This window comes from Microtus pennsylvanicus, chromosome 6 (assembly GCF_037038515.1).
Source record: "Microtus pennsylvanicus isolate mMicPen1 chromosome 6, mMicPen1.hap1, whole genome shotgun sequence".
Taxonomy (NCBI): domain Eukaryota; kingdom Metazoa; phylum Chordata; class Mammalia; order Rodentia; family Cricetidae; genus Microtus; species Microtus pennsylvanicus.
The window spans coordinates 111,728,801-111,742,752 of NC_134584.1; the positions used below are offsets into that span (position 1 = coordinate 111,728,801).

At 44.3% G+C, this 13,952-nt stretch overlaps 1 protein-coding gene across 2 annotated transcripts in view; it reads right to left on the minus strand.

Moving 5' to 3' along the window:
- Positions 1–13,952, minus strand: part of Wwp2 (WW domain containing E3 ubiquitin protein ligase 2) — a 117,511-nt gene that overhangs the window by 91,166 nt on the left and 12,393 nt on the right. For both annotated transcript variants that reach the window (XM_075977391.1, XM_075977390.1), the window contains exons 3-4: positions 10,214–10,361; positions 9,791–9,912 (exon numbers count right to left, since the gene is read on the minus strand). In XM_075977391.1, coding sequence (XP_075833506.1) covers positions 9,791–9,912; positions 10,214–10,361 — 270 coding nt within the window. The remainder of the gene's footprint in view (positions 1–9,790; positions 9,913–10,213; positions 10,362–13,952) is intronic.

The following is a 13,952-nucleotide window of genomic DNA, read 5'->3' on the forward strand; positions in this document are numbered from 1 at the left end:
TGTTGGCCTTCAGTGCGCGCACACCCTACACATAATGAAACCATAGTCCAGAGTTTGAGTCTGGACAGCGAGATGGCAGTAGAGTCTACTCCTCTCTGCAGACACTGAGTGGGGAAGGGGAACGACAACTCCCAAACAGCAAGTGTGCTTCTGTGCTATGATGTGCAGTGAGTTTGGGGCATTAAATTCAACTTCAGCTTAGGGAATTTTAGCCTGAGAGGGATTTATCCAGGCATTACCTCTTAAATTGAAGAGTAACTATGTATGGATCTACCTACATCTACAGTTTCTAGATAATATAAACAGAGAATTCAAAGCAACGTCTAACACATATTAAGCATTCATGCACATGAAATAATCAGAGGATAAACACATTTTTGTTTGGTTTGTTCGTTTTCAAGACAGGATTTCTCTGTGTAACAGCCCTAGCTGTCCCGGAACTCATTTTGTAGACCAGGCTGGTCTCAAATTCAGAGATCTGCCTGCCTCTGCCTCCCAAGTGCTGGGATTAAAGGTGTGCACCATCACTGACCAACTAATACTTTTAATTTAAAAGCACGTATTATTTTTTAACTTTTAATTTTTTTCACTTCTGCCTTTTTTCCCATTTTACATGTATGAATGCTTTCCTTGCATTGTATAATGTGCACTGCACAGATGCCTGGAACCTGGGGAGGACAGAAAAGGGCATGTGATCCCCAGGAACTGGAGTTACAGATGGTTTTGAACTGCCATGTGGGTGCTAAGAACTGAACCTGGGTTCTCTCAACAGTAAACTTCCTTAACCACTGATCCATCATTCTAGGCCCCATTTTTAATCTTAGCAAAATCCACATACAACATAAATTTTATAATGCTTTTATGAACATGAGGAGTATTAAGAATACTCAATCCCACAAGCAAGACAAAGAGTCTCTGAGTCTAGTGAACCGGCCATGAGCTGGAAAACATGATCGCAGTGGCTTACCAGGGTTACGAGCATAAGTAGGGGACAGGACGGCTTCAGTGGCCTCTTCCACAGGCCTGCTCAAGGCACCGTGGCACAGAGCGTGTCCTGTGGACTATCTCCCCCAGCACACATTCAGTGGCCTCTTCCACAGGCCTGCTCAAGGCCCCGTGGCAAATTGCATGTCCTGTGGACTATCTCCCCCAGCACACATTCAGTGGCCTCTTCCACAGGCCTGTTCAAGGCACCGTGGCACAGAGCGTGTCCTGTGGACTATCTCCCCCAGCACACAGCACCTCACGCACCCCCTTTCCCTCCCCTCCCTTGCCTGCCTACTTGTCAGATAAGACTGAATGGTTTTACAGATTTCAATGTACACTGTAATTGAACAGCAGCCTTTCACCATTCTCCCTGCTTCTCTCTCTGAATCAGCCTTCAAGCTTCAGGAGTTTAATTTCCCTTTAAGTTGAAAGCAGGGAAAACAGCACTCTATTTACTTTACAATAAATGCATGCACTGTCTGTCAGGCACCGTGGCCCACCCACCGAAGCCTCCATCCTTGAGAGCCTGGGCGGAGGCTGGGCTCCTGACTGGCTAGTCTGTTCTCTGGAGGTAAAGCCTAGTGACAAACTTCTGCTTATAAGATGTTTAAATAAACAGGGAACTGTTTGCTTTCTGAAAGAAAAGAGCTACACAGAAGTGGGCAGGGGCAGGAGCTTTGGAAAGCTCACTTCACACTCACGGCAGGATGAGTGTGGCGAGTCTCAAATAGACGCAAGGGAATGAATAAACATACAGACGATGCTGAGAACCAAGCTTCATTTATGGAGAGGAGGAATGTTAGAGAAAGCTGTGGGGTTCAGCTGGAATCAGAGAGTTCATTCAGTGTGAATTCGTGGTGTTTAATAGGTGAGAGATACTTGCTTTCTGTGTGCACAAATTATGTGTGCATGTGATTGTGTGTGCATGCACATATGCACATACGGAAACTCTATCAGAGAGTTGGGTTAGACAGCTCAGTGAATCAAAGTATTTGCCATTCAAGTGACCTAAGTTCAAATCCCCCGAACCCACAAAAGCCAGCCACGGAGCATAAACAGTAGCAACCTCAGCACTCCTATGGGGAGAGGGGATCCCTGGAAACTTGTGGGCCTGATGACCTGGGATATGCATCAAAATACCAAACCCTATTTCACACAAGGTGGAAGGTGAGGACAGACACCTAAGGTTGTCATCCGACCTCATGTGCACACTGGCATGCTTACACCCATATGCCTGTGCCTGAATGCACGTGCACAGAAACACACACACACACAGGAATATTTTTTTACATTTTGTCTAAGATGGTTTCCCTATGTAGCCCTCACTGACCTGAAACTCGCTATTTAAACCAGTCTGACCTCAAACTCACAGAGTCCCACCTATCTCAGCTTCCCAAGTTCTGGAAGTAGAGGTGTGAACCACCACACTAGCTATTTCTTAAGACTATGTATTATTTAAGACTATCTGTTATCAAAACCCAGCATCACAACATAGGCTTTACTCTTTGCTGCTTGGGAGTCAAAAGTTCAAGCCCTGCCTGGCCTATAATGCAAAAAATCCAAGGCTAGCCTGGTCTACAGAGCGAGGACAGGCTCAAAGGTACAGAGAAACCCTGTTTCAAAAAAAAAAAAAGAGCTGGTCTGCTAAGCAGTGGTGGTGCAAGCCTTTGAAGGCAGAGGAAGGCAGATCTCTAAGTTAAAGGCCAACTTGGCCTACAAAGCAAGTTCCAGGACAGCCAGGGCTACAGTGAGAAACCCTGTCTTAAAAAAAAAATTAAAAAGAAAGTTGAAGAGCAAAAAAAGTTTTTAAGACCACTGAGGAGAACATGTCCAATGACACCAACTCTCCGTCTGACAAAAACACTAAGAACAGTATGACCTAGAAAGGATCACCACAGCTAGGGGTCTGCCCCAAAACAAACTCACTGAGAACAAACCTGCTGCACATGGTGCTGGAAAGGTCAGTATCTGACGTTACTTTCACAGCTAGTTAGCTTGAATGGTTCTCAAACTGGAGCTTAGAGTCAAACCCATCTTCTTAAAACCAGGACTATTGGATATCACCCCCAGTTTCTGATTCTGCGGTTTGCCTGACCTGAGAATTTACATTTTTATAGGATGCACTGGTCCCAGGAGCATGGTTTAAAAATCCCTAGGGTTGAACATGGTGGTACACACTGTCATCCCAGCACTTGGGAAGATAAGTCAAAAGGACAATACAAACTCCAGCCAACACAGGCTACGCAGTGAGTTCAAGGCTAGCCTAAACTACAAGGTAAAACATGTTTCAAAACAAAACAAAACAAAACACAAGGACTGGACTGGACCTACTAGTACATACTCGTAATTCCACCCTGTGGTAAGCAGGGACAGGAAAACCAAAGTTTAAGGCCACCATGGGCTGTATGAGACTTTGTCAGAACAAAACAAACAAAAGGAAACAAACAAGGGCTGGGACGCAGCCAGAATGCTTGCCTAATTATGTACAAAACCCCAGATTCAATCCTCAGCATGGGAATGGAATAGGGGTTACTGAATCAATGCCATTTCTTTCCTGGTATTTATTTACCTACTCATTTATTGAGACAGAGAACTTGTTATGAAGTCAAGGTATGTCACCAGGCCATTTTACGAGGTGTTGGGAATTGAACCCAGGTGTGTTAGGTAAACTCTACCAACTGAACTCCATACCAAGCCTCTTTTCTGATTTTTGTTTTTGAATTTTTGAAGATATTTTTTACTTTATCTTAGTATATACATATGGCTGTATATATAGATATAAATATATCTGACATTATACACACGGGTGTTTTGTCTGCATCTATGTCTGTGCACCACGTGCACACAGTGTCCATGGAGTCCGGAAAAGAGTGACAGAGCCCCTGGAATTGCAGTTACAAATGGCCATCACCATGCAGGTGCTAAGAAATGAACCCAGGTTGTCTGGAAGAACAGCTCCTAACCCAAGCCACCTCTCCGGCTCTGCCTTTTCTGATTTTAAATAAACCATCTTCCTTACAGGGTAAATTTTACTGATTCTAGATTTTGGTGTAAGGTTTTTCTTGTTTTGTTTTGTTTGTTTTGGTTTTTTGAGCTAAACTCCCATCATATAGTCCTGGCTAGCCTAGAACTTACTATGTAGACCAAGCTGGCCTCAAACTTGAAGTGACCTTCCTACCTCTGCTCCCGTAGTGCTGCAATTACAGGCATGTGCTACCACGCCTGGCCCAAGACTACACATAAACAAAAACAAATGGTGGGAACATGTCAAAAGGACAGCAAAAGGACCGTCAAAAAGGCCCAGCAGGTAAAGTGCTTGCCACATAAGTCTGACAATAGAGTTCAATCCCTGGGACCCAAAGATGGAAAAAGCGAACCAACTCCCGTGAGTTGTCTGCTGATCTGCACACATGCTCTTGTGATCTGTATGCACATATACACCTACAAACACACATACACAATAAAAACAAATAAATGTGGGGGGCAGGGAATGCGTGCGTGCTAGGGATATAGGACAGTGTTAGAAGCTTGCCTAGCATGTGCAAGGCCAAGGGTTCTATCTCCAGTACTAGACAGACAGAGAGAGAGAGGGAGAAAGAAAACAAACCAATATGTAAACCAAGTGTAATCCCATCCCTGTGACAGCTGGCTTATTATTGCTATCAAATAATACATATAAGAAATAGCCCTGCTGGGCAGTGGTGGCACATGCCTTAATCCCAGCACTCAAGAGGCAGAGGCAGGCAGATCTCTGTGAGTTCGAGGCCAGTCTGGTCTACAAGAGCTAGTTCAAGGACAGGCGTCAAAGCTACAGAGAAACCCCATCTTGAAAAATACTCAAAAAAAAAAAAAAGAAAAGAAAAAAAGAAAAAGAATAGCCCCATATATTACATATAGGAAATAACTTTAACCCAGATCAAAGCACAAGGATCAGCTCAAGTCATCCTCAGCTCCATAACAAGTTTGAGGACAGTCTCATTTACATGAGACCCGATCTCAAGAAAAACAAAACAAAATACATCTTAGATAGGGATAGGTCACCTCTCTTTATAATGTATGCCAAAAGAGCTTTATGAAATGTGACCAGAATATCATGCAGACATACCATGCTACTGTTGCTCAAACACTTGTCTCTCTAAGGAAAGGCAGCCCACTGCCCTGTTATGACCTATATTTCCTGTCTGATTCTCATCAGATGGCTTCCTGCCCACCCAGCCACACACACAATGTACTACAGCTCACGCCAGAACAAGCAATGGCAGCAAGAGATGAAGCCAATGTCTAGCACGCATGAGACCCTGGCTTTGACCCAGCATCACAGAAAAAGAAGAGGAGAGAAGGTATAGGAGGGGAGACAAAGAGAAGAGAGGGGAAGGTACAGGAGGGGAGGGAAAGAGAGGAGATGGGAGGAGAGGACAGGGCTGGAGCTGTAACTCAGTGGTGGTATATTTACCTAGCATGTAAAAGAGGCTCTGAATCAGTCTCCAGTAATGAGGCAAGAAAAAAAGGTAAAACAGAACAGTTTAAATAAGTGTTGGGGGTGGAGGCAGATTGGGAAAAACTTAAGTAAAACGCTGTTTAAAATCCTATACTAATAAACATAAGAGTTCATAATCGATTTTTCTCAGAAAAATAAAAGAATTAACAAAACTGACTCAAGATGAACCAGGAAAGTTGAATAAACCAATAATTATGGAAAGGGAAGTATGGACTAGAGTCATCAAAGAATTATTCAAATGAAGATGCCAGGCCTGGTTGGTTTCATGCCTGGGCTCTTTCCTGCACTCATGGAACAGCTAATTCCCATGCTGCCTGCAGTCTGTTCCCCCAGTGGGTCAGTGCTTCCATTCACGTTAGAAATTAGCCTTAAAGTCAGGTCCTGGGAGCCTATAATCCCAGCCCTCAGGAGGCTGACTCAGGGATTGCTGCAATTCTAAGACTAGCCTGGGCTATATAATAAGTTGGGCCTTGATGTAAGACCCTATCTTTTAAAAAATTAATAAAAATAACTTTTAAAATAGCTTAGTTTTTAGCCAGGCAATGGTGGCGCACACCTTTAGTCCCAGCACTCAGGAAGCAGAGGCAGATGAATCTCTGTGAGTTTGACGTGGACAGGCTCCAAAGCTACAGAGAAACCCTGTCTCAAAGAACCAAAAAGAAAAAGAAAAAAAAAGAAAAGAAAAAGAAAAAAGAAGAGAAAGAAAAAAGCTTACTTTTTAAAACTTTAAAACTGACAAAAACGGAAGAGCCAAAAAAAAAAAAAAACTACAGATGTTACTAGGAATACTGATGGAAAATTCCTAAACTGGTATTAATAAAGGAATCTAACCAAACTTTCCAGGAATAATCAGCCTTGAATGCTTAAATATAGCCTGGAAAGTTTGTACAATAAACTGAAGAAAAATCACAGACCAGTGTGGTAGCTGGCACATACAATCATACACACACACACAAATATACACTCTAAATATTTAAATGAGGCAAATGGGGCTTCAGAGATGGCTCAGTTGTTAAGAATACTTTGATGCTCTTGCAGAGGACTAGAGCTTGGTTTTCAGCATGAACATCAGGCAGCTTACAATTTTCTGTGACTCTAGCTCCTGAGGCCTCTGAGAGTACCCCACACACATGTGCGCAGACATACACAAAGACACATAACACACAGCACAAATAAATTTAAAAAAAGTATTTCCTTTTTATTTTTGTGTTTTATATGATTTCCTGTAACCTAGGCTGTCCTTGAGCTCCTGATCCTCCGGCTCCCACCTCTTGAATGTTGGGATTACAGGTGTGCATCATCACACCCAGCTAACGAAAACTACTAATAATTGTTAAATAAAATTTAAAAATATTCTTTTTTAAGCTCTAGAACAGTGGTTCTCAATTCATGGTTGTGACACCTTTGTGGGCTGAATGACGCTTTCACAGGGGTCAAAGATGTTTACAATTCATAACAGCAGCAAAATTATAGTTATAAAGTGCAACGAAAATCATTTTAAGGTTGGGGTGACAACAGCATGAGGGACTGCATTAGAGAGCCATGCACTGGGAAGGCTGAGAACACTGCTCTAGGACAATTTTATCAAAATTTAAAAGAAACACTTCAGGGCAAGCAAGGCTCAAATCTTGGCAGCTGCCAAAAGAAGGGAAGGGAGCTAGAAAAGAGCAAATGCGCCTTGTGAGTGAGGGTCTGAGGAAGCTGTTGTGTCCAACAAACGAGGCTGTCAAGTAGCTGCACTGGCTGGAAAAAGCATGCTTAGGCTTCTGGGGAGTATACTAAAGGAAAAGAGATTAAAAATTATACTTTTCTGATTTAGAACTTAAAAACAGGTAGCCGTACAGTAGAAAAGCTGGTGACATTACAGCAGAAAACAGGCGGCTGGACAGTAGAAAACAGGCGGCTGGACAGTAGTGTACAGTAGCAGCTGCAAAAACCAAACAGCAGTTCTGGGATAGATAGACCCTTTCTCAACAAGCAAATTAGTAAATAAATAAATAAAATCTACTGCACGCCTCAGTACAATAGAAACCAGCAACACAGCCATTGCTGATATGAAGATAAACTGATAAAACTTTTTGGCAACACGGGTCCATAATATTGAAAAATGTTTAAACTTAGCCAATTCATGTTCAGGAACTTATCCTGAGTAAACCTTCAGCCACAAGCACGGAGATTCACAAACTTGTGAGATACCATGGCTTTCCTGCCTGCTGAAGACTGAAAAGTATTCAAATGCTTATCCTCAGTTTTCAAACAGCTGCATACCAGAAAGCTACCAAAATTTGGATTTTAGAAAAATAATTGAAGATATAGTGATACCTTTTATGGAGCAAAAGATGTATGAAACAGTAGAAAAGCCCCTCAAAAATGAAGACTAAGTTGTAGAGCATTGCCTAGCATGCAAGGAGCCTGGAATCAATCTCTAGCACCTTTATAAACCAAACAGAATTTCCCCACCACCAGCAAGCAATTCCAAAAGAACTGAAAACAGGACACTATTATTTTTAAAACTCAGAGTTGGCCGGGCTGTGATGGTGCACACCTTTAATTCCAGACTTAAATTTGTGGATTTAAAACAAATTTTAATTATGCGTGTTTGTATATGTGTACACACAAGCTAGAAGAATGTACAGAGCTAGAATTACAGGCAATTGCGAGCTGCCCACATAAGCACTGGGAACTGAATCCAGGTCCTCTGCAAGAGCAGTATGAGTTCTTTAACCCGAGTCATCTCTCCAGCTCCCCGCCGTTAGTTCTTTAAAGTACGGTTAGGCAGCACGTGCATGCACGCACAGCATTAGAGGTCAGAGGACAGCTTGTGGGAATCTGTTCTCTCCTTCCACCATGTGGGTTCTCAGGCCCAGCAGCAAGTATCTCTACCTGCTGAGACATCCTCCCAGTCCTGGTGCTATGTTTTAATGTGAGAAAGTTCAGAAGTATAACAAATATAACCCTGAAATCACAAAAAGCAGACTAAGAATTGGAAAAATAAAGATCAAATTGTCTATTGATCCTAACATCTGAGAAGTGGAGGCAGGAGGATAAGGAACTCAAGGTCCTCCTCTGCTACACAGAGTGTGAGATTAGCCTTGACTGCATGAAATTCTACACCAAAAAAGTGGTGGGGAAGCCTGGGGGGCGTGCATCTCAGCTGGCAAAGTGCTGGCCACACAGTCATGAAGACCTGCATAAATCCCCGGGACCCACAAAACCCCCGGCATAGTGCACATGCCTATAATGCTGCCCCGGGCAAGGGAGACAAGAGGATTTCAGGGGCTTGCTGGCCAGCCAGTCTAACCTGGGTGAGCTCCAGGTCTCAGTGAAAGACTATCACAAAAAATATGCTTGATGGTGCCTGAGAAATGACACTTGTGATTGACCTCTGACCACCACATGTATGCATACATATGAACACACACATGCACAGACATATATTACACACATCAATTCAAATGACGAAACAACCAAAATACAGACATGTCCCTGATCTTAAACAATCCTTCACTGTGTCACTGTGTGTCCAGCAGAAAGGAACAGAGCACAGGAGGAGCCGAGACCTCCCAAGCAGCTCGACAGAAACGATGGACCCTGAAGAAAAAGATGCAAACTGCTGCAGTTGCCCTCCCTAAGCCTCAACACCCCCGCCCCGATGTCTCACTTTAGGCTAAGTCCACCTTCAAAAAATATTTTCTCGACAGTAGGCATCAGGAGAAAAAGGAGTCTTTCTTTCTACGGCATTTGGCTGCCACATATGGTACTGCTCTGAATAGAGGCTTTATGAGGGAGGGTCCACAGCCCACAGGCGTGGGTTAGGCCACTGGCCACAAACAGCAAGGAACAGACTTGAGGATTTATATGTCCGGACAGCAGAGGCACACTCGATAATTCAGATGGAGCTGCTGTCACATCCCAACAGCCAGTAAGGCCTACTGAGCGTCTAGGAGGCCAGGGCACCATCTGTAACCCTATCCCAAACACAGAACTCACACATATGCACACAGCGCCTTTGTTCTATTCCAGGGCTCAGAGGGAAAAAAGCAATGATTTCAGCTGGAGGTATTTGACAGTTTTATTCAATGTATCACATGTCTCCTGAGTGAGAAAGTGGGTAGAAGGAGAGCCTCCATCCCCAAAGAAGAATTAGGGGACACAGTCCTGCATCCTATAGTCCCTGCACCAAGCATGCTAAAGCCTGCCTGCCTTCCTCAAACTCCGGAAGTGGTCTGTAAGGAGCAGCGATACTATGGTCAGTCCTAGGACTGGCTGCCATAGCCTCCCTGGGCAGGATTGAATCATACGTACTTTTGCCGCCATTGTTCTTCAGGACATTGGAGAGGTTGACAGAGGCAGTGCCTAGTAGCTCATTCCTCAAGGTATGACAGCTCCAGACCTTCAGATCTAAATGACTCTGGGCTGTGACATTCCTGGAAAAGAAATAAGTGTCTCATCACAGCCCAGAATATGAGCAGGTCACCCCTTTAACATGGAACAAACTGCTGAAAGCTACATTGCTCACATCTTGCAGGGGACAAAACAAGAAGACAGTCACATTCACAGCTCACACACTGACCTGTAAGCCCCTAGCTAATAATGAGTGCTCTGTGAGCTCAATGAGTTACAAACACCTAAGAGAGGAGCACCATGGGGGGGCCAAGGGCAGTGGAGTCTGCAACCCCCAGCGCTCTTTCCTACCCTGCCTTCTACATTCTAAAGCAATGCCCTTACAGAACGATGATTTCATTCCAGAGAAGCTCAGAGCTCCCGATGCGCTTCCCAGTCTTCTTGGTTTCGCTGGGGAGGCCATCTACTGCCACCTCTACATAGGAGTTGATTCTCGGCTGGCGGTTGTGCACCTTGGGCTTTGCTGACACCACTAGCAGGGATGGAAAACAGAAACAGATGAGTCAGTACCCCTACCTGTCCCTGGGGCTCCTTTCGGTTATTTCCTTTTAAAAGATCTTTTTCTTTTGTTTTGTTTTGTCTTCTTTAAAAAAAAACAAAAAAACTTTTTAAGAATTACATAGCGATAATTCAATCAGGACAATGTTTGCTGTGAATGCCTGAGAACCTTATTTCCATCCCCAGTACCCATGTAAAAGGCCAGGTGTGGTGTGGCAATACTGTTTGTGATCTCACAGACAGGCAGGGTCCCCTGGGGTCAACTGTCAGCCAGGCTGGCCTAATTGGCAAGTTCCAGGTTCTGGCAAGAGATTCTGTCTCAAATAACCGAGTGGACAGTGCCTGAGTAATGATACCCAAGGTTGTCCTCTGACCTCAACATGCTTGTACACACATGCGCGCGCGCGCACACGCGCACACACACACACACACACACACACACACACACACACGATTTTTAAAATAAGAAACAAAAAAAGGGCATAAACAAAGAAGAAAAAAAAGTATGGCTATATAAACAATTGGAAACGCAAAGGGAAAAAATTCACTTCTAACCTAAAACCACATGAGATAGCAAAGTGCTTTGCCTGCTGGCCTACATCCCAGTACCCCCAGACCAACTTTTAAATGTCACACAACCTACTGCACGGCTGTGTTAAGTTTTTACACTGCTGGATGACTGTGAGCTCCTCGCTCGGTGACGGTCAGCAGGAATGCTGCTCACAGGCATTGCTGAGCAGCTCCTCAGAGCGGCTGCAGGGGCTTCTCTGTGGTGCCCTGAGCAGCCCTTTGACCACACTGCAAAGCTGAGTGCTATTTCCCCACTCTTTGCAAAGCACACAGGTTTTTTAGAAATAGCCAAAGGACAATCACTAACGTTCAACAGTGACTAGGACACTGCAGTGCACACATCCTCGACCTGAAGCCTCACAACCAACTCAGGAAGTGAGGAATAGACTATCACCTGTGTCCAGGAGGAAAGAGGTTTGGAAAGAGAGCCCACTAAGGCTGGGTATGGGGACAAACCTACAACCCCAGCTGTTGGAAGAAGCAGCAGGATTGTTATAAGTTCAAAGCTGGCCTGGTCTTCGTGGAGCGTTCCAGGCCAGGCAGGGCTACTCTCAAAAAACAAAACAAAAAAGCCAGACAAAGTCACTCAGGCCTATAATCCCACTGACTTGAGAGGCCAAAATAAGAGGATCACGTTGAGCTCAAAAGTCCACCCTGGGCTACAGAGTGAGTTCTAGGTCAGTCTGGGCCACAGTGTGTGTGTGGGGGGGGAGGGCAGTGTCACTTCTCCAGTTACATAAAGAACTATGAGCCAGAAAGTGCCCCCAACAGCCTGACTCCACCCCAACTGTATGCCATTCCTGGGCTTTGCATATCTCCCCTCTGCCACTTTTCTTCCATAGCAATAAGACTGAACAAACTCCATGATGGTCAGTCACCTATATTGCTTGTTCAGTTACCAGCCTTCATGAGAATTAATCTCAATCTCTCAATCTCCTACCCTCTGTCTCTCTGTCTTTCATTTCTGTCCTCTCTTTCCTCTTTCATTTTGGTTTTCTTTTATTTGTTTCCTGGTTTTAAGTAGCATCTTGCTGTGCAGCCCAGACTGACTCGAACTTACTAAGCAGCTGAAAATGGCCTCTGTCTCCTGAGTACCGAGATTATAGGCATACCACCAAGCCTAGCACACAGGAGTCCTTGTGACAGTCACTTGTCACCAACAAACTGGTAAAAACACATAGAACATAAAGCCAACGACTATTATTTCCCAGGGGCATATATCCTGCAGCATTCATGTCTCCCAGCGGAACTCCAAGCTGATCAGAAGAAGCACACCTAGACGCCATCAACCCTGTACCTAAATCAGAGGATAACTGATGGGCCTCACCCATCATGACAAGACTGATCTCCACTGAGGGCCCTGTTACTAAGTAAGTTTAGCTCCTTCCCAGACCCCTCAGGGAGGTGACAAGCTCTACAAAGGTCTACAACTTGACAAAGCTCAGAGCCACCCTCAGGTTGTTTGAAACAGTAACTATTATAAACCTAAAAGCAATAGCAGGGAGGACATAAGAAACAAAACAAAAAAATGTTTTGGGGGCTAAGAGTCAAGCAACAGTGGTGGGGCTGAGAATAAAGGGTTGTCACAGACTTAAGTGGAACATGTACCACTTTACACGTACATCAAGGCTATCTGAGGCCACCTGGTGGTGAGATAGGAGAGCTGCATATCTTAACTTTAAAAATAGGGACAAGTTTTAATCAGTCCTAGACAGTTTCTTTAAAATCAGCAAGTTCCTGCCAGGCGTGGTGGCATACACCTTTAGTCCCAGCACTCAGGGGGCAAAGGGTGGATTTCTATGAGTTCCAGGCCAGACTAATTTACACCGTTCCAGACCAGACCAGTCGTAGTGAAACTCTGCCTCAAAAAAGGGGGTTGGAAGCCAGGTAGTGGTGGCACACACTTTTAAATCCCAGCACTCGGGAGGCAGAAGCAGGCTTCTGTGAGTTCGAGGCCAGTCTGGTCTACAGAGTTAGTTCCAGGACAGCTAGGGCTGTTACACAGAGAAACCCTGTCTCAAAAAAAAAAAAAAAAAAAAAAAAACCAAAAAGTAAAAGGGGGAGCCGGAGAGATGGTCCAGTGGTTATGTCTTGTTGCCCTGGCAAAGGTCCTGAATCCAGTCCTAGCACCCTCACAACTGCTCACAGCCATGTGTAACTCCAGTTCCAGGGAACTGATGCTGTCTTCCAGTCTCCATGGGTACCAGACATGCATACGGAAACACACATATATGCAGGCAAACAGTCATAAAAAAAAAAGTAAATCTTAGGGAGAGGGTTTAAACTCTTTACTTCATAGTTGAGCCATCTAAGATTCAGGGAGGTGAATTAATTTATCTAAAATCAGAGTTAGTAAAAGGCAGGGCTGAAGCTAGAAACAACTCTCCGAAGCCAACTCTCGCAGCTCAACAAGGACAGGATTTTTTGTTGCTGCTGTTTGATTTTGTTTTTTATCCTTTAGCTCTTTTTCATTGTTTGTTTTTTGTTTATTGTCTTGTTTGTGTTTGTTTATGGAGACAGGGTTTCACTGTGTAGCCCTGGTGTCCTGGAACTCACTCCGTAGACCAGGCTGGGCTCAGACTCAGATCTGCCTACCTCTGTCTCCTGAGTGCTGAGATTAAAGACGTGCATCACAAACACCCAGCTCTTTCCCTAGTTTTTTTTTGTTGGTTTGGCGTGGTATCCCCACCTAAACGAATGAGATCCGGAATCCCAAACTATGTAGCTAAGTATGACTTGGGATTTCTAATCTGCCCTGTCTTTGGAGTTCTGGGATATGAGCATGCACCACAACACCCAATTTGTTCAGTAGGATTGAACCCGGGGCTTCGTGCATTCTAGGCAAACTCTACCAACCTACCAACTGAGCTGCATTCCCCAAGTCAAAGTGGCCAAAATCTGAGGCCCTAGGTTCAACCTCCAAGTATCTTTAATATAAGCATTTGGTGTTAAACAATTACAACCTTGAAAAGGAAATAATAAAGTGGGGATGAAC